This window comes from Puma concolor, chromosome A2 (assembly GCF_028749965.1).
Source record: "Puma concolor isolate L17-30 chromosome A2, mPumCon1.1.hap2, whole genome shotgun sequence".
Taxonomy (NCBI): domain Eukaryota; kingdom Metazoa; phylum Chordata; class Mammalia; order Carnivora; family Felidae; genus Puma; species Puma concolor.
The window spans coordinates 117,105,278-117,127,177 of record NC_141668.1 but is presented as its reverse complement, the minus strand read 5'-3'; the positions used below and the strand labels follow the sequence as shown (position 1 = coordinate 117,127,177).

At 38.3% G+C, this 21,900-nt stretch overlaps 1 protein-coding gene across 4 annotated transcripts in view; it reads right to left on the bottom strand.

Moving 5' to 3' along the window:
• RAF1 (Raf-1 proto-oncogene, serine/threonine kinase) overlaps positions 1–21,900 on the bottom strand; it is an 83,916-nt gene that overhangs the window by 30,625 nt on the left and 31,391 nt on the right. For 2 of the 4 annotated variants that reach the window (XM_025922716.2, XM_025922723.2), the window contains exon 2: positions 972–1,204. In XM_025922716.2, coding sequence (XP_025778501.1) covers positions 972–1,178 — 207 coding nt within the window. In that variant the 5' untranslated portion in view covers positions 1,179–1,204. Of the gene's footprint in view, positions 1–971; positions 1,205–21,900 lie in introns of those variants that run through there. The other 2 variants (XM_025922736.2, XM_025922743.2) reach the window with 1 other exon arrangement.

The following is a 21,900-nucleotide window of genomic DNA, read 5'->3' as shown; positions in this document are numbered from 1 at the left end:
AGTGGGAAAGGAGGAAGCGTGGAAGTTTTTGAACTAAGGTTTTCTCATATGTTCCACCAAGCAAAATTAGCACAACTTCACTTTCCTTTTTTATTTTTTTTTTAAAAAAAAATTTTTTTTTTTTTCAACGTTTATTTATTTTTGGGACAGAGAGAGACAGAGCATGAACGGGGGAGGGGCAGAGAGAGAGGGAGACACAGAATCGGAAACAGGCTCCAGGCTCTGAGCCATCAGCCCAGAGCCCGACGCGGGGCTCGAACTCACGGACCGCAAGATCGTGACCTGGCTGAAGTCGGACGCTTAACCGACTGCGCCACCCAGGCGCCCCGTCACTTTCCTTTTTTAACCAGGTGGGGTTTTTTTCCACCAAGATAGTAAGGAACTATTTTGAGCAGTTATTTCTCAGAAAAGTTAGAACTCTATGTCAGAAAACCAAGTGGCAGTGTCCCACCATGATGCTACTAGTATGAACCTGTTGCTGGTACTACAAAAATGAACTGTGCACACATAACTGGCTAGTGTCAGTACCCAGGAAAAGAGGAAGATGCTGTGCTTTCTAAGCTACGTCCAGCTTTGCCTGGGGCCTACAAAACTTACCAAAATAATTTTTTCTAGGTAATTTTATTTTCTTCTATATACTCAACTATAACGTCCAAAAAATTTAAGTGAGCATTTTGCTTTAATATCCATAATACATATATACATAAAATTGACTGGAACAGTCTAAGGGAGCTTTTCAAAAGAAGGCATTCCAGGCGAGAATAACAACTGAAGGAAGGCCAAGGGGTGGGGAAAAGTGGGAGGTATGGAAGGAACATAGTAATATAAAGCAATAAAATCTGCAACTGGAAAGCCAATTAATAAAGACACTAAGTGACAATTTTGCCTGTCTATAAAGTGAGTGAAATTATCCAAAATGCTTTTTATAGGCAGATGGCCAGCTAAACTTACTGAGAGGAACATTTACATACCACTGTTCTTTGCTTGTTTGGCAAGAAAACACGGATAGTGTTGCTTGTCTTAGAAGAGTCCGTAAGTTTGCCATCATCTGATGCCCGACGCTGAAAGCCAAATGGCTGAACTATTGTAGGGGAGATGCAGCTGGGGCCATCAAACACTGCATCTTTGAATCCAAAGCCATTGCTGATCGTCTTCCAGGCCCCTTGTATGTGCTCCATTGATGCAGCTTACACAACACTTAAACCTAGTTAAAAAAAAGACAAAAATTTAATTCTAGAAAAAAGCAACTCAACAACATAGAGTAATTGTGAAAATAGTAGTATGTGGACGTTCTCATAAGTAACACCCTCTGCTTAACTCAATTAATCAAAAACTTTTATGTTAGTATATTTCCATAAAATATTTCATAGACAACTCAAAAACGAGAATAGGGAATAGGGATCAAAAGATGTATCAAGGGTTATACCACCAGTTATACCAACCTGGAACATGGGCCCAGCCAGGTTTCCTGACTTCTAGTCTAACACTTTTTAAATTACATTTCTCTTCTTCTTTAGTTATTATATTTTAAGTGTGAGTGACTACCTTTGCATATCAGTAACATGTGAAATTTAAACAGGTGAAATTTTTTAAAAAAATGTGTAAGCCATAATTTTCTGCCTTAAAGGAAGAAAAAGAAATTAGTATGTCTAGGATGTGTATTAGACACTGATATAAAAATTATCTCATTTAATTTTTTATGAAGATCCCAAATATTTTAAATTCCTTCCTCCATCCACTCTTTAAACAAGGCACAGAAAAATCACCACTACTTGCTGAAGAGCACCCAGGTGATAGGTAAAATAACCAGATATACATATGTTTAAATTTAAAGTCCATAAACTTTCCACCACAACATTCACATTTCAGTTTTGGTACAAAAATGAAGCTTACAAACAGGAGCAAGCAGAGACAGTCACCGAACCAAAAATAACCAAATGTTTTAACTGGGCAAAAAGAAAACTGCAACAGTAGTCCACACTCACACAATGGTGCTAAGACAAAGAGTGTGCAGTCAGGACACACAACACCCTGACACTGACTGGGAGTCAGCAATCATGCAGAAGTGAGGTTTATCTCCTTCTTTAGAAAAGGGTGAGATTGACAGAGAATCCCATCCTTCTCACACCTTTCTCCCTTAGAAACTTATGTTGTCGTATTATTAGTAATACCTACCGTTTACTACTTGCCTACTATATGAGGCAATACATACTACATACATCCCACTCACATTATCCAACCTAATCCTTAGAGAAATACTCTAGGTAGGACTCGCATCCCATTTTACATCTGAGAAACCTTCAAGATTGACTTAGTATTCAATTGCACTCTAGGAATTTATCCTACAGAAGTGTAAGGCAAGTGTTTAAAGATATATGTAACAAACAATCCTAAGGAAAAAGAGAGAGGGGCAAACCAAGAAACAGACTCAAGAAACTATGGAGAACAAACTGATGGTTACCAGTGGAGAGACAGGTGGGGGGGACACAGGTGATGGGGATTAAGGAGCACACTTGTGATAAGCACCAGGTGTTGTATTTAAGTGCTGAATCACGAAATTGTACACCTGAAATCAGTATTACACTGTATGTTAACTAAATTTAAATAAGAACTTAAAAAGATACATGTATAAGCATCTTCATTACAGCACTGTTCATATCCTTGAAAAACTGGGAAACCAGGGACACCTGGGTGGCTCAGTGGGTTAAGCCTTCAACTCTTGCTTTCAGCTCAGGTCATGATCTCACAGTTTGTGAATTCGAGCCCCACATCGGGCTCTGCACTGACACCGTGGAGCCTGCTTGGGATTCTCTCCCTCTCTCTCTCAAAATAAATAAATAAATAAATACACTTTAAAAAAATTGGGGGACCAAATACTTAATAGGGAATTCAACAAATGTTAATATCTATGTGATAAATGAAGTAATTTGTATGTGCAGATGGAAAAAAGCCATCCAAGACAAAATAAAAGATGCAAAATATATTTTGAACCTTTTATATTAATCTAGAAAGAGGGAGGAAAATCTTGATTTATAAAGAGGTGAGAAAACCTACAATAATAAAGTATTAACAGTGATTGTTTCAGAAGGATTGTGAGAAATTTTTACTTTTTATGTATTACCTATCTTCTTTTTGGGGGGATCTTTTGTGTGTGTGTTTTACTATTACAACTGTAAACTTCTATAAAGCCTATTTTATTTGTCTAAGTGGGAGGCAGGACAAAATACCACAGCCTTCAAGTGTCAGGACTGTCACACATTGCCTCCCACCTCTGACATATAAACCTGAGCCCCCTTCACAATCCTAATTCTATCCCTCCATTACCATGAGGTCATTTTTTAGGGGCACCCACAGCTCTTCCTTTCCCTATATCTTTCTCCCCAACTAAGAGATGAATGAATTTAGAACCAGATGAGAGGGAGAAAGATGAAGAAAGAGGGCTCATCTGAGCATCTCACTAGCCTGAAATTATGTGGCTCCTATGATCTAGATATAGAGCACCCAGAGCAACCTTAAAGATGCAACTCAACATATTCCTCCTCTACTGAAGACTCAGAATATAAGCCAAACTCCTTTGTGAACACATCAAGCTTAAAGTCTCAGGACTTTTGAATTTCTTGTTCCCTTCACCTGGAAGGCTGACACTTTCAGAAACAAGCAAGTTGGCTTTTTCACATCATTAAAGACTTCACCTAAAAGATTACTTTAGAGATTATTTCCCTAGTCATCCCAGCCAAAATACCCCACCCTTTCCAACCCCCATCAAATAACCCTGCCTGTTTTCTTCATGGCACTTACTACTATGTTAAATTGTTCACAGATTTAGGTTAGTACCCTCCACCCTCCTTCTGCTCCACAAGGGCAGGACCCTGCCAAATCCCATTCACTACTGTATTCTTAGTCCATAATACAGTACTTAGGACATGAAGACACTCAAATATTTATTAAATGAATTAAGTTAGAGGCCAGAATGATGCTGCAAAACATAATTTTTTTATAAAACAGACCTGTTAGAACTAGTAAATGTGAATTAAATCTCCATTTAGTAGGACACCTTTAAAAAAATATCGACCACTAGCAAACGACAAACTGTAGTAATAGCATCCTAAATTTCATTGAGGAAGGGGGTAGAGACTGTACTACAAACTATTAGCTAAAGAACCCAATTACAAGACTTAAATGTGGCCTAACTCCAAAAACATACTTATTTTATGATGAATTCTAAGTCTTGTAAGCACTTAGAAAATAACACTGCCAGTACTTACTATAGAATATACTACAATAACTGTTAACCAAAAGTACACCCACTTCAATTCTCAAGTTTTAGATTACTTCTCATTCATTATTTTTATTTTTCTGTGTGTTTATCAAATTCACTTACTAGGCTATGAAGCATGTTAAGAGTGTTTCCCAGCTTTTCTCACGTCACTCATACAAAATGATGATTCTTATTTGTAAGGCATACTCAGGTCAGGTCAACAGAGAGGCTAGAAAGGCCAAGAGCCCTACTAACTGCCCTCCCTGCCCTCCAAGAGTGATAGAGACACCACTAACCTGTTCCTCATTAGAAGTTCTAAGCCAAGGTATTCCTTAACCAGTTTACTAAAGGGCACACATCTGAAAATAAGAAAAAGCTTCTAAAAACCATTCAGGATCAACCTACTTGTCTTAACTGAAGACATTCAGAAACCCCATTAATGCTACCCTCAAATAAACATTAATATAACATAAATGCAAATCTAGCCTCTGTATTTATCTCTCCCTGATATGCTGACCAAATCTCAGCTAAAATTCACATAAACACTCACAATACATATCTAGAGACATACTAAAACTAGATAGTCCAAAACAGAAATCAGCTTCTAAATGTGAAGTCTTTCACAATTCCAAGGAAAAGTTTCAAAACAAATGCATTCTCTTATGAATGGATAAATTCACTATGTTAGAAAAAAAATCATTCATTTAAAAAAAATTTTTAATGTTCATTTATTTTTGAGAGAGAGAGAGAGAGAGAGAGAGAGAGAGAGGGAGGGAGAGAGAGAGAGGGAGGGAGAGAGAGGGAAGGAGGGAGGGAGGGGAAGGGGCAGAGAGAGACAGACACGGAATCTGAAGCAGGCTCCAGGCTCTGAACTGTCAGCACAGAGCCCATTGTGGGGCTTGAACTCCTCTGAACCATGAGATCATGACCTGAGCTGAAGTCAGATGCTTAACAGACTAAGCCACCCAGGCATCCCAAAATCAATCATTTTTAAAAAGATGTATCTCCCTATAAAGGATTACTATTTCTAATATACAAAGATCTCCTAAAAATTAACAAAAACATGAACAATGCCACTGAAAAAAACAGGGAATTAAATTCACAGAATAGAAACACAAGGCCACGGGGGCACCTGGCTGGCTCAGTCAGTTAAGGATCCAACTTCAGCTCAGGTCATGATCTTGTGGTTCATGAGTCTGAGCCCCACATTGGGCTCTGTGCTAACAGCTCAGAGCCTGGAGCCTGTTTCAGATTCTGTGACTCCCTCTCTCTCTGTCCCTCTCCTGCTTGTGCTCTCTCTCTCTCTCTCAAAAATAAAGACATTTTTTAAAAAATTTTAAAAAAAGAAACACAGAGGCCATAAACATACGTGATTTGTGTATATATATACATATATATGTATATATGTATATATATACACACATATATAGTAGAAAAATGTGAAATTTGAAAAATAAAATACTATTTTTAACATCAGATTTATAAAATATAAAAGACAGAAAAGGAAAACATCCATCACAGGCATCTGAGGAAATCTACTTCTCATACTTGCTGGCAAGACTGTAAACTTAATCTAACAATCTAATAGTTTCTATTAGCCGTTTAAATATTTGAATTCATATACCATTTGACAATCTATCTTATAAGGGAAAAAAATCCAGCCAGCACTACAGAAATACCCAGCACTACTAAAGTACACCAGAATATTTACTGCAGCATTATTTGTAATGTCAATAAACTGTCAACAAACTCCCATCAGAGCCAAAGCCATAAAGCTAAACAAGAAACAACTTGAAAACTAGTTTACAAAAGCAAGACCTCCCAGGGAAGGATTGCCACCGCAACATACTGGCTAAAGGTCTAATTTAGAGAGTATTTATCCAGGGAAGCTTGTGAAGATTGTGGAGTAGGAGGATCCTAAGCTCACGTCCTCCTACAGCAACATCAAGGCTGCACCAACATCAAGTGCAACTCACTCTGAAAATGACCCAAAGACTAGCAGAGTAGTACTGTCTCAATTAAAGATATTTTTTAAGGGCCATACTGAAAAGGTTAAGAGGGGTAGAGACAGCTGGGAACCAAACCCCCAGGGTGGTGACTCACAAGCAGAAGGGATATCACAGGCAAGCAGGTCTTCCCTGGGGAGCAAGAGCATATAGCCCTACATAAAGCAATCCCCACCCCAATCCTTACCCCACACAACCCCACAACATCTGGCTTTGAAAATCAGCAGGGCTAGGGGCACCAGGTGCCTCATTTGGTTAAGCATCCAACTCCAACTCAGGTCAAGATCTCACGGTTCCTGAGTTCAAGCCCTGTGTCAGGCTCTGTGCTGATAGCTCAGAGCCTGGAGCTTGCTTCGCATTCCTTGTCTCCTTCTCTCTCTGCTCCTCCCCTGCTTGCACTCTATCTCTAATAGAAATGAACATTTAAAAAAAAAAAAAAAAAATCAGCAGAGCTTAACTCCAGGAGAGCCAGAGGGTTTTGGAAAACTGAGACTCTACTCTTAAATGGTCAGCACATATCATGCACTCCAAGACTCAGCACAAGGACAGCAGTCTGAAAAGAACCTGGATTATTTATGAAGGAAATTTACTAATTTTAGGGTGTGTGCTGAAAGGGCAGGGATCTGTAGGATCTTTCTCCAGGAAGGGAAAGCCTAGTGGATGTCTCCCCCCCACCCCACCCCCTTCAGCTTAGCTGGTGGGAGTCAGTTCTGACACCCTCCTTCTACCTTGCTACCACCAGTCACCTGCCCCAGTGTTCCCCAGTGAACCTGCCCCACCGCTATAGCAGGTGACCCTCCAAAACTGCTCCCATCCTACCACAACCAGTGGACACCCTCAGTGGGGACCAGCAGCCCCCTAAAACAACTTCTGCCCCACCACACCAAGTGGGCAGCCTCCGACATGACTGGTGCCCCTCTCACCAGCACACCCACAACAGCCAACTGTGCTAGGAGCCAATCCTGCCAACCAGTGTGTCCACTGTAGTCACACTGAATCACGGTAGCCAGACAGGCTGAGGACTAGCAACATCAACCTGCTTAAAGCAGTCACAGCCCAGTTGCAACAGGAGGGCCACACAGGAGACACCTCTGAAACACCTGGTTCTGGTGACCAGGGGGGACTGAACTACTAGGCCCCACAAGTCACCTTCTACTTAAACTCACTACTTTCAAGACCAGAAGATAGAAGTGACCTATCTAATACACAGAAAGAGAGAGTCAAACAAAATCAGGAGACTGAAGAATATGTGCCAAATGAAAGAATAAGACAACACCTCAGAAAAAAGAACTAAATGAAACAGAGATAAGCAATCAAAGTAATGGTTATAAAGATACTCATGGGACTTGAGAGAAGAGTAGATGAACTCAGTGAGAACTTCAACAAAGAAAAAATATAAAAAGAACAAATCAGAGCTGAAAAATACAATAACTGAAATGAAAAATGCACTACAGAAAATCAACAGCAGATAAGAGGATGCAGAAGTACAGATCACTCATCTTGAAGACAGCACAGTGGAAATCACCAAGCTAAATGGCAAAAAGGAAAAAAAAATTTTTTTGAGAGGCAGAAGTAGAGGGAGAGAATTTTTTTTTTTAATGTTTATTTGAGAGAGAGAGATGCAAGCGGGAGGGGGGGGGGAGGGTGGGGGGGGGCAGAGAAAGAGGGAGAGAATTCAAAGCAGGTTCTAGGCTCCAAGCTGTCAGCACTGAGCCCAACACAAGGCTCGAACCCATGAACTGCAAGATCATGACCTAAGATTAATTCAGATGCTTAACCAACTGAGCCATCCAGGCACCCCAAGAGACAGGATCTTAAGCAGGCTCTAGGCCCAGCAAAGAGTCCAACACAAGGCTCAATCTCATGACCTTGGGATCATGACCTGAGCCGAAATCAAGAGTCAGATGCTAGGGGCGCCTGGGTGGCGCAGTCGGTTAAGCGTCCGACTTCAGCCAGGTCACGATCTCGCGGTCCCCGAGTTCGAGCCCCGCGTCAGGCTCTGGGCTGATGGCTCAGAGCCTGGAGCCTGTTTCCGATTCTGTGTCTCCCTCTCTCTCTGCCCCTCCCCCGTTCATGCTCTGTCTCTCTCTGTCCCAAAAATAAATAAATGTTGAAAAAAAAAATTAAAAAAAAAAAAAAGAAAATTATGAAAGAAAAAAAATTTCACTGCTAAAAGCAAACATACCATAAAGCTAAAAGATCAATCACTTATATATAAAGTGAGTATGAAGGTTAAAAGACAAAAATAGTAAAATCAATTATGTCTACAATAATTAGTTAAGGGATACACAAAATAAAAGATGTAAAATGTGAATTCATATACATAAAATGTGGAGGAAGTAAAAATGTAGTGTTTTTACAATGTATGAACTTAAGAGATCATCAACTTCAAATAGACTGCTATACACACAGGAAATTATATATGAACCTTATGGTAACAAGCCAAAAACCTTTAATAGATATGCAAAAAATAAAGAGAAAGGAATCCAAACATAACATGAAAAAAGTCATCAAATCACAAGGGAAGAGAGTAAGAGAAGGAAAAAGGAACAGAGAACTACAAAACAACAGGAAAACAATTGACAAAATGATGATAAATATACATCTATCAATTATTACTTTAAATGTAAATGATCTAAACACTCCAATCAAAAGACATAAGGTGACTGAATGGATAAAAAAACAAAACCCGGGGCACCTGGGTGGCGCAGTCGGTTAAGCCTCCGACTTCAGCCAGGTCACGATCTCGCGGTCCGTGAGTTCGAGCCCCACGTCGGGCTCTGGGCTGATGGCTCAGAGCCTGGAGCCTGTTTCTGATTCTGTGTCTCCCTCTCTCTCTGCCCCTCGCCCGTTCATGCTCTGTCTCTCTCTGTCCCAAAAATAAAATAAAATAAAAAAAATAAAAAAAAAAAAGAGAGAAAAAAAAGAAAAAAAAAAAAAGAAAATAAAAAAAACAAAACCCATCTATATGATGACTACAAGAGGCTCACTTCAGGCGTAAAGACACATACAGACTGAAAGTGAATAAAAAAAGATATTTCATGAAAATGGAAGTGAAAAAAATGGGGTTAGCAACACTTCTATCAGACAAGAGACTTTAAAACAAAGACTATAACAAGACAAAGAAGAGCATTACATAGTGATAAAGAGATAAATCCAACAAGGGATAGCCAACTGTAGATATCTACAGGGGTGAAATCGACAGGATGCCTTGCTGGTTCAGTCAGTAGAGCATGTGACTCTTGATCTTGGGGTCCTGAGTTGAAGCCCCACAATGGACACAGAGTTCACGGTAAGAAGGTACTGACAGTAATATAATAATAGTTGGGGCTTTAACACTCCACTTATATCAATGATAGATCATACAGAACGAAAATCATTAAGTAAATAGTGGCTTTAAATGACACATTATACCACATTATTATTATATACATATATTATATATACACACACATATTTATTATATACAAAATTTCATCCAAAAACAGAATACACATTCTTTTCAAATGCACATGGAACATTCTCCAAGACAGACCACATGTTAGGTCACAAAACAAGTATCAATAAATTTAAGAAGACTGAAATCATATCAAGCATCTTTTCTGACCACAAAGGTATGAAATTAGAAATCAGTTACAGAAAAAAGTGAATGGAGGAAAAAGTGGAGACTACACATGTGGTACTAAACAACCAATGAGTCAACAAAGAAATCAAAGAGAAACTAAAAACAAAAACAAAAAACCCTCAAGACAAATGAAAGTGAAAATCCAATGTTTCAAAATCTATTGGACACAGCAAAAGTAGTTGTAAGACAGAAGTTCATAGCGACACAGGCTTACTTCAAGAAAAAAGAAAAGGCACAAATGATCCAACCTTACACCTAAAGAAACTAGAAAAAGAAGAAAGAAGAACAAAGTCCAAAGTTAGTAGAAGAAAAGAAATAATAAAGAGCAGAAATAAATTGAGAACAAAAAAATAGAAAGATGAACAAGAGCTGGTTCTTTGAAAAGATAAACAAAACTGATTAACCAAGAGAAGTTACAGTCAACACACAGAAATACGAAGAATTATAAGAGACCATGAAAAACTATACACCAACAAATTTGACAACCTACAAGAAATTAATAAATTCCTAGATATATATAATCTGAAGACTGAATCAGGAAGGAACAGAAAATATGGACAGATTTCTAATAATGAAATCAGTAATAGTAATAACAAACTAACAAAAGTTCAGGACCCAATGCCTTCACAGGTGAATTCTAACAAACATTTAAAGAAGAGTTAACACCTAGCCATCTCAAACTATTCCAAAAAACTGAATATAGATAAATAGATCAATGGAACAGAATAGAAAGACCAGGAATAAGCTACACTTATGTGGTCAATTAATCTAAAGCAAAGGAAGCAAGAATATACAATAGTGAAAAGACAGTCTCTTCAATAAATAGTGTTGAGAAAACTGGACAGCTATACACAGAAGAGTGAAATCACTATCTTATATAACCCCCCCAACACACAAACTCAAATTGGATTAAAGACCTAAATATAAGCCCTGAAACTGTAAAACTCCTAAAAGAAAACATACACAGTACATTCTTGGACACTGGTCTTTAGTAATATTTTTTTGGATCTGTCTCCTCAGGCATGGACAACAAAAGCAAAAATAAACAATTGGGATCACATCAAACTAAAAAGTTTTTGCACAGCAAAGGAAATTATCAACAAAATGAAAAGGCATCCCACTAAATGGAGAAAGATATTTGCAAATAATATATCCAATAAGGAGTTGATACCCAAAATATATAGAGAACTCTAAGGGGCACCTAGGTGGATCAGTCAGTTAAGGGACCGACTCTCAATTTTGGCTCAGGTCATGATATCGAGTGACACATAGGGCTCCAAAGCTGGGCATGTAGCCTGATAAGGATTCTCTCTCTCCCTCTCCCTCTGCTCCTCCTCCACTCACCCACTCGCTTTCTCTAAAAATATAAACAAACAAATAGAACTCAAACAGGGGTGCCTGGGTGGCTTAGTGGGTTAAGCATCCAACTCTTGATTTCAGTTCTGGTCATTCCTGATTTCAGCTTAGGCCATGATCTTACAGTTCATGAGATCAAGCCCCGCCTGGAACCCTGCACTGGGCTCCATGCAGACAGCACAGAGCCTGCTTGGGATTCTCTCTCTCACCTTCTCACTTTGCACCTTCCCTGCTTGTGCACACACACATGCTCTCGATCTCTTTCAAAATAAACATTAAAAAAAATCTGATTAAAAAATGGGCATGGGGCCCCTGGGTGGCTCAGTCGGTTAATTGTCTGACTTCAGCTCAGGTCATGATCTCATGGCTTGTGGGTTTGAGCCCCGCGTCGGGCTCTGTGCTGACAGCTCGGAGCCTGGAGCCTGCTTCAGATTCTGTGTCTCCCCCTCTCTCTGCCCCTTCCCCACTCGTGCATGCGCACACGCACCCTCTCTCAAAAATAAACAGTAAAAAAAAAATGGGCAGAGGACCTGAATAGACATTTTTCAAAAAACAAAACAACCACAGCTCCCCAACAGACACATGAAAAGATGCTCAACATCACTAATCATATGAGAAATGCAAATCAAAACCACAATGAGATTATCACCTCAAACCTGTCAAAATGGCTAATGTATATATAAGAAACCATATATATGATTTCACATACATATATACATATATAAAAACAAGTGTTGATAAGACTGTGCAGAAAAGAGAACGCTTGTATACTGTTGGTAGGAATGTAAACTGGTGCAGCCACTATGGAAAACAGTATGGCAGTTCCTTAAAAAATTAAAAATCGATGATGATCCACATGATCCAGTAATTCCACTTCTGGGTATTTATCCAAAGAAAACAAAAATGCTAATTCGAAAAGATATATGCGCCCCTATGTTCACTGCAGCATTACTTACGATAGCCAAGATATGGACGTAGCCCAAGTGTCCACCGACAAATGAAGTGATAAAGAAGATGCGGTGTGTACACATGTACACACACACACGCACACACACACACACCATGCAAATACTACTCAGCCATAAAAGAGATTGACCTAGAGGGTAGTAAACTAAGTGAAATAAGTCAGAGAAAAGACAAATACTGTATGATTTCAATTATATGTGGAATCTAAAAAACAAACACAACAAAAACAGAAAGAAACTCATATATACAGAAATAAAACTGATGGTTTCCAGAGGGGAAAGAAGTGGGGGACTGGGCCAAATAGGTAAAGGGGATTAAGAGGTACAAACTTCCAGTTATAAGTCACAGGAATGAAAAGTACAGCATAGGGAATATTGTCAATAATATTGTAATAACTTTGTACAGTGACAGATGGTAACTACACTTATGGTAAACATTTTGTAATATATAAATGTCAATTCACTATGCTTTACACCTGAAACTAATATATTCTGTCAATTACACTTCAAATAAAACTTAAAAAATTTTTTTTAATTTTTTTTTAATGTTTTATTTTATTTTTGAGACAGAGAGAGACAGAGCATGAGCGGGGGAGGGTTAGAGAGAGAGGGAAACAACAGAATCTGAAGCAGGCTCCAGGCTCTGAGCTGTCAGCACAGAGCCCGACGCGAGGCTTGAACTCACAGACAGTGAGATCGTGACCTGAGCCGAAGTCGGAAGCTCAACCGACTGAGCCACCCAGGCGCCCCTAAAATTTTTAAAATAAGGAATATTTAACCAGACTTTTTCGTCTAGGAAAAATACTATTTGAAGTTATGAAAACTCTACTTTGTCTGAGAAAGCTATTTAAAGTTTTAAATAGGGAGTATTTTATATACTTTTACACTTAAGAAAAAAAATTTGGATTTCACTGATAAAATGGTAATTTTCCATAACAGAAGAATGGGGCCAATGTCATGTATCAGTCAGCAATAAATTTTTTAAATACTTTAAAGGACTATACATGCTATACAGTGTCAAAAGTAAACAAACATCAAAAAAAGACAAATTAAAAATATTCATCATGTATTTTTTGATATGTATACAACCTTTTCAACACTCACATAAAAGTACATTGTTTAAAAGGGGAATGTTATAGACATCATTTGAAGATAGCTTTGGTAACAAAGAGTTTATATGGAATCTAATTTTAAAAGCTCATTTTTGTCCAATGATAAAAAATAAACTTTTAGATAACACTCTTCACTCGTAAGAAATAGTAGCTTTATTATCACAAAAGTTCCCTGACCTTAAAAACTTGTTTAGTGAAACAGCCTCGGCCGTTTTCAAGGTATAACTAAAACAACACCAATATGGTTTCAAAAAAGGACAGAATCAGTACCTTTTTTTTTTTTTTTTAGATTTTTTTTTTATTTTTAAGTAATCTCTACACCCAATGTGGTGAACTCACAACCTGGAGATAAAGAGACGCATGTTCTACTGATTGAGCCAGCCACACGCCCCACGAATCACTACCTTCTTAACAGCCAGATTCTTCAGAGAAGAGACTTCAGAAACTCAAGTCTCTTTCTTTCTTACAGTGTAACTCAGTATTTTTTCAAACCATGGGGTATGTTCCAATAGCTGGCAGGAAATCATTTTGACCAGCTTTCTTCAAAAATAAGGTAGAACACAATGTATCATCATACATAGTACAGGTAAGTACTATTTTCAGATATCTTTGATTTAGGTACACACACATTATAAAAATGTAGTTTAGGGGCACATGGCTGGTTCAGTCAGAGGAGCGTGCAACTCCTGATATCAAGGTTTAAGTTCAAGCCCTGTTCTGGGTGTAGAGATTACTTAAATAAATCTGTTTTTTAAATGTACTGTTTAATGTGGATCACTACTAAATTTGAAAGCTACTGGTGTAGTTCCAAGGCCCAGAATCTCTAGACCTACATCAATTTCTCCAAATGCATTAACCCATTCAAAGTACATCTTCTTATGCTTGAATGATTGCTTTCAAGGATCCATCTAGGGTTAAAGTGTCTTTCCTAGCTCTGCCAATGAACTCTCTCCATATGTGCTAATTCTATCTCACATTACATTTAGAAAGTCATCTCTCCTACCTCATGTAATTCTTCCAGTTTTCACATATTTCATTGCTATGTGAACTCAAAAAACTCAGTATATTAATTTTCATTCTTTCCTCAGGTACAGTTATTTTGTGACCTTATTTATCATCCAAATTTACTGTGAACTAATGGATACACTGACAGTAACCTGAGACCATTCTCCAATGCTGATTGGGTTACACGGTTCACTAACTTTTAAGTAACACGCCATTTTTAAGGCATGCAATGTATACACTATGTAGTCCATTTACTAAATTTTCTTGCCCTATATTGAATTTCTAATATTCATCTCTCTCTAAAAATAGCCTTTTCTCTTTCTCATTTATCATTTCTTAAAATGATCTTTATTGCCATGAGGCCTTCTGTTTCCTGCCTGCTGAGATGATGTTCTTTTCTGCTTTCAAAGAAAATACCAGGGGCGCCTGGGTGGCGCAGTCGGTTAAGCGTCCGACTTCAGCCAGGTCACGATCTCGCGGTCCGTGAGTTCGAGCCCCGCGTCGGGCTCTGGGCTGATGGCTCAGAGCCTGGAGCCTGTTTCCGATTCTGTGTCTCCCTCTCTCTCTGCCCCTCCCCCGTTCATGCTCTGTCTCTCTCTGTCCCAAAAATAAATAAACGTTGAAAAAAAAAAAAAAAAAAAGAAAATACCAAATCAGAGTGTCCTGTTAACCATTTCACTGAACTTAGATTCCTTCCCCAATTTAAATGTTTCTCCAAAGCATACACAACAAAGATTATACTCATTTACAGTCTTGCAACTTAAATTAAAAAAAAAAAATCTTCCGGATAAGGTTTCAGAGATCGCAGTCTTTGTACAGTATGAAAACCTTAACATGTACAAAGTTTGCTTCTGGAAATCCTTCTTTGAAGGCAGCCCCTCAGTAGAATTCTGTATGACTCTACTGAAGCCTTGGGTCCTCTGTAATGTTCTTTAGATAAAGCACCAAATATTCTCCCTCATAAAGCCTCCCTTCATTGCGCCCTATTCATAAGTAATTTACTACTCCCAACTCTTTTTCATAGTCATTTTATTTACACATATATTAACAGCACTTCCTACCTTGTAACTATTTACATGTCTGCCTCCCTACCTACCTGTAAGCTTAAGGATTCATAGTGCATGCCTTCTTTGTTCTCATTAGTTCTCTCAGAACTTAGTATGACACCTGACCTATAGGAGTTACTCAACCAAGACTTCAAAAACAATGGGATCATAGTTAGAGAACCTAAAATTTATATAAATTATTAAGGAAGCAATAGCTATTTGTAAGATATAACATAAAATTTGAACCACAAACAAGCATCTAGGAAAAACACATATATTCAACAAAGCCTGTATGGCTATCTGAACAATATTAGTTTACTTTCTACTTTGACATGTGCCAAAACTCACTAGGAAACAAGATACATGCATAAAAAATCAATTTCTGGAGTGCCTGGGTGGCTCAGTTGGATAAGTGTCCAACTCTTGGTTTCACTCAGGTCATGATCTCATGGTTCAATGGGTTTAAGCCCTATGTTGGGCTCCACAACTGACAGCATGGAGCCTGCTTGGGATTTTCTCTCTCCCTGTCCCACTCACACAGTCTCAGTCTCTAAATAAATTAATAAAACCTTAAAAACTTTTTTTTCTAAAAATTCTGTACCAAACAAGCAGCAGCAATAAAGATAATAATGACATTAGCTAATACCTATTGAGCCTTTACATTTCAGTATGTACAACACTATTGAGGACATATATTATGCATAATGAGCTCTTTACATTTCAATATATACATAATAAGCATTCGTTCTTCACATACCATATTTCATTTAATCCCCAACAACTCTAAGAGAGACTATTATCCTGATTTTGAAGGACCAAAAAGGTTAAATAAAATTGTTCAGGGTTACACAGAGTGCCAAGATTACTCACAAAATGTCTAAGGTCAAAAGCACTCACAACTTTTACCACAGCTTTATCACACCATCATTCTCTATTCTTAAGGCAGATAAGATCAGTGCATTTGTGGGACAAGCTCTTGCTCAGATCAAGTGTCAGATTTCAACCTTGTGGCTGCCTGCTCTAGTTTCCTGATAGCTAGCTTTTTCCTTCCACTCTGGTAACTTACTTTTTAATTATACTTTTATGTAAAATATAATTAAATTTGAGGAGGGAGCACAAAGGAAAAAAGTTATCCACAATCTTAATATTCATCCTAACACATTTTTTGGATATTATCTTCTAATAGTAGAAACACAACACATAAATATCAGTTCAAAATCTACCTCCACCTTTTATTTTTTTGCCAAAATGCTTAACTCTCTCCACACCATTTTCTCAATCATTCATGTAATAAACATTAATAAACACCTAGTATGTACGAGGTACTGTTCTAGATGCTTAATGAATAAAGCATTTTTTTGCCAAAATGCTGAACTCTCTCCACACCATTTTCTCAATCATTCATGCAATAAACATTAATAAACACCTAGTATGTATGAGGTACTGTTCTAGATGCTCAATGAATAAAGAGACAAAGATTCCTGATGTCAGAAGCACACCTTCCAGTGGAGAGACACACAATAAATTGTACAATATGATAGTGGGTTATAATCAGTGCTGGGGGAATGGAGGCAAGTTGCAATTTATATCGGTCAGAGTAGGCCTCAGTGAGGAGGTAACAGCTAAGTCAAGACTTGAAAGTCAAGGAGGAGTTTGACTTGCAGATAACTGGGAGAACTTTCAAGGGACAAGGAACAGCCAGAGAATATCCTAAAGCAGGAGTGTCTTGTGTACAAAGAACAGCAAAGGTGTCATAAAACTCCATGAAGTCAGAGTACAATTGGATGTGGGAGGGCGGAGAATGCAGATAACATACTGCCTTGTAGGTCACCGTAAGGACTTTACCTTTTACTGAGTGAAATGGGAAGCCACTGAAAGGTTCTGAACAGAGAAGACACACAGTCCGCCTTAGATATTAATGAAAGGAATACTCCGGTTGGTATATTGCAAATTAAATACACAGGCAGTAGGTACACAATCAGGGAGTTCAGAAGATGCCTGAGTTGAAGAATTGACTGTAAAGGAAGATAAAAATACTTCACTGAGTTGTTATGAAAATTGTCCATTGTCTGTAAAGCACTTAGTACTGTGCCTTGCACATAGTAAATGATACTGTTAATAGCTTCTGCCTTACACAAGGACACCTAGCATAGGAAATGAGAGAGAGTAGAAATTCAGCCCATGCTTCATTTGCTAAGCAATGTGCCTGGTACTCATATAACATCAGCCTAGAGAAAAGGAATTCTCCTAATTCACATGAAGGAGGCAGCCTGCTGTATGAGCTATGGACCTTTTGCATTTAGCAATGGTGCCTCGGAGCTAATTGTGGCCTTAATCCTTGTTCATACAAATGAACAACTGCAGTATCAATCCAAATCCTGTGCTACATTACTCTCCTTCCAATTTCATTTTAAATATTTGATCATTATTTCTCTAATGATACTCCATTGTGTTGGATGCAATTCTTAATTTTTTAAGTCACATGTTTTTTCAGATTTTAAAATCTTTGAAATCAGAACCCATCTTACCAACAATGGTGTGTCTTACTTGTCCTAACAGAGAACGTGAAATAAACATCATCAGATATATAGGTATTTTGCCTAACAACCTAAGTATGGAATTACTAAGTAAAAAAGAATTATGTGTGGGTGCTGCTGTCATATTTTTAACATTTTAAAACTGGACTTGAATGACTTCTTGTTTTTTAAGATAAGTTTATTTTCTGAAGTAATCAGCCACTATCTATTTTTTTCTGATCTTTTTTTTTTGGTGGGGGGAGGGGTTTAACCCAGAAAAGAAGGGTTGTGATGCTACTTCAATTTCTTAGAAGTGACAAAGGCTTCTAAAAGTTCAGAAAGGGTAACGAAACATATTGATAAAAGGCAACACCAGTGGATGTTTTAAGAATTTCATACTAGGTCGGCTTTCCATCAGCAGGTTAAGTGCTGAGTGAGATTATTTCGTGTTTTTTATACTCCCTCAGAGGAAGGTACAACTCAAAAGCAGCCTAGACCCCAAAGAGCTCTCTGAAACCCGTCTAGCAAAAGGCCCAGGTCTTTATTCCCGGAAAAGGTAAAATGGAAGGTCTCTAGAGTGGAAGATTCCAGGTACAGGTGAAAGCATAGACACCATTCTGAAAATGAAGCTAACTAAATACAAAGACCAACAGCTTCTTCCATAGCTGGGCAACTAGGCTCAATGAACCTGACATAAGTTCCCCTAACTTACAATGAAGCTCAAAGATAACAAGCCTAACCCACTGCACTCAAAGATTCCAATCAGTTGTTTAATCCTACCTGTTTAAAAATAAAAACAGACCACCAAGATTACCAGACATTTCAAGAAAGCCTCTAACATGGATACTAAAGACCAAAACACACAGGAAAAAAAACCCCACAACAGAATGACTTGAGCTTTCAGATTAAGTGGAGTTATCAGAAGAGAGCCCATCATATGCCTAGCCCATTAAATTTTACAGTGGGAGACCAGAAGATTCTATAAACTTCTAGAGGAAAAAAAAAACACAAAAAACGATAGGGAATAAAACTGGCTTCAAATTTCCCGATACTGGAAGACATAATGGAGCAAAGCCTTCTAAATTCTTAACAAAAATGATCTCTACCATAGAATAATTAGCAAAACTATCAACAAAGTTAAAGGAGTTATTTTCTGGTATTCATAATTACAAAATATTGACTCTTCATGATCCTTTTCTCAAGGAAGTTGTTAGATGAATAAAAGCAGATCAACAAAGAGAAAGAGTTGAGATCTAGGAAACAGCATGCACACAGAAAGCAGCAAAGAGAATCCCCATGAGGCCAGTGGAGGGAAATCCCTAGATAACAACCGTGCATCAGAGACAAGAATCCATAATTACGTGGCCCTGTCTGGAAGTTTGTACCTCTTAATCCTCTTCACCTATTTGGCCCATTCCCCCACTCCTCTCTCCTCAGGAAACCATCAGTTTGTTCTCTGTATCTATAAATCTATTTCTGTTTTGTTTATTTTTAGGTTTCACATGTAAGTAGCATAACACCCTCTAGGTCCATCCATATCATTACAAATGGCAAGATTTCATTACTTTCTATGGCTGAATAATATAATTTCCCGTGTTTGTGTGTGCGTGCACACACCCATACGACATCTGCTTTATCTATTCATCTACTGACGGATACTTAGGTTGCTTCCATACCCTGGCTACTGTGTAAATAATGCTTCAATGAACATAGGGGTACATATGTCTTTTCAAATTAGTGTTTTCATTTTCTTTGGATAAATACCCAGAAGTAGTATTGCTGGATCGTTTGGTAGTTCTATCTCTATTTTTTTCTTAAGTATTTTCTTTAAGTTTATTTATTCATTTTCAGAGAGAGAATGAGCACGCACAAGTGGGGGAGGAGCAAAGAGAGGGAAAGAGTGAGTTCCAAGCAGGCTCCTCGCTGTCAGATGAAAGCACAATGCAAAGCTCTGTCCCACAAACCATGAAATTATGACCTAAGCCAAAATCAAGAATTGGACACTTAACTGACTGAGCCACGCAGGCACCCTTATCTCTAAGAACCTCCATACTATTTTCCATAGTAGCTGCACCAATTTACAGTCTTGCCAACAATATATGAGGACTCCCTTTTGTCCACATCTTGACCCACAATTGTTAATTCATGTCTTTTTCATAATAGTCATTATCATGGCTGTGAGATGATAATCTCATTTTGGTTTTGATCTGCATTTCTCTGATGATTAGTTATGCTGAGCATCTTGTCTAGCAAAGGCACTATGTCCTCCCTCCCTTCCTTCCTTTTTAAAGATTTTATTTTTAAGTAATCTCTACACCCAACGTGGGGCTCTAATTCAAGAGATCAAGAGTCAAATGCTCTACCAACTGAGCCAGCAGGCGCCCCGGCAATATATTCTTTAAATAAATGACCTTGTTGGGGCGCCTGGGTGGCTCAGTTGGTTAAGCGGCCAACTTCGGCCCAGGTCATGATCTCACGGTTCGTGAGTTCAAGCTCACATTGGGCTCTGTGCTGACAGCTCAGAGCCTGGAGCCTGCTTCAGATTCTGTGTCTTCCTCTCTCTCTGCCCCTCCCCTGCTCTCTATCAAAAATAAACATTAGAAAAATTTTAAATAAATGACCTTGTATTTTGCCATTACTTATCTATCAGGCTTTTAAGCAAGTCTATAAAATTCTAGCAATCAAATCTAGAGTTTTTCTTGCCTAATGCTCCTCCTGTCTTCCTCCTAAAGAGACTTTCATTCCAGTTATGGAATAAGTAAGACACAAGCTTAAAAGCCACAGTATAGGGAATATAGTTAATGGTATTATAACAGCACTATATGGTGACAGATTGCAGCTACACTTGCAGTGAGCATAACATAACATATAGTCATTATGTTGTAGACCTGAAACTAAGTAACATTGTGTGTCAACAATACTTCAACAAAGAAAGAAGGAATATTTAAAGACAGATAGGAAGACTTCCATTATACTGTACTTCCCAGGAGTTTCTTCTGTCTCCAACTGTATCTCTTCTATCTCCTTTGCTAGCTTCTATTCCTCCTGCCTCAACCATGGATGTACCACAAAGCTCTATTTCACTATACTTTCCAAAAGTTCCACAGCCTTTCTACTCTGAATTACTGCCTCCATTAGTGAAAAGTATGCTAGACAATTCTATGTTGTCTCTCAAACCCACGCTCCTCTTTTGAGAACTTCCTTCCCCAAAGGAATTAAGTCCAGAGCAGCAATATTTATATGTTCATATTCATGATCCTGCCCCTCTAGGCCCCAATGCGACTGAACGCAACAAAGATCCAAGTTGGGGACCTGATATGAAATTGAGAGACTAGACAGAATGGTCCTTTGAACTGAGAACTTGTAAACTCAGGAGCTAAAAGATGAGAATGGTGGTCCATGTAGATCCAAAACAGTAAAAGAAGTTTGCTGGTAAGATGGTAACAGTCTCCCAACTTATCTACAGATTCAACACAATTCCTACCAGAATAGGCTTCTTGATTAAAATTGACAAGCTGACCTTAAAATTCATATGGAAACTCAAGGGATCCAGAATAGCCAAAACAATCTCAAAAAAGAACGAAGTTGAAGGACTCACCTTCAATTTCAAAACTTATTACAAAGCTACCCTAATCACGACAGTGTGGTACTGGCATAGAATAAACACATAGATAAGTGGAACAGAACTGAGAAGGGTGCCAAATAATTCAATGGTTATGGCAACTGGATATCCATCTGCAGAAAAATAAAGGTGAACCCCTACTTCACTGCATATACAAAAATTAGCCCAATGGCTCAAGACCTAAATGTCAGAGCTAAAACTATAAAACACGTAAGAGAAAACACAAGAGAGGAAATACTAAACAAAACTAAAAGGCACCTGATGGAATGGGAGAGGATATTTGAAAATGACACATCGGGACACCTAGGTGGCCCAGTCAGTTAAGTGTTGGACTTTGGCTCAGGTCATGATTTTGCAGTTTATGAGTTCAAGCCCCGCAATGGGCTCTG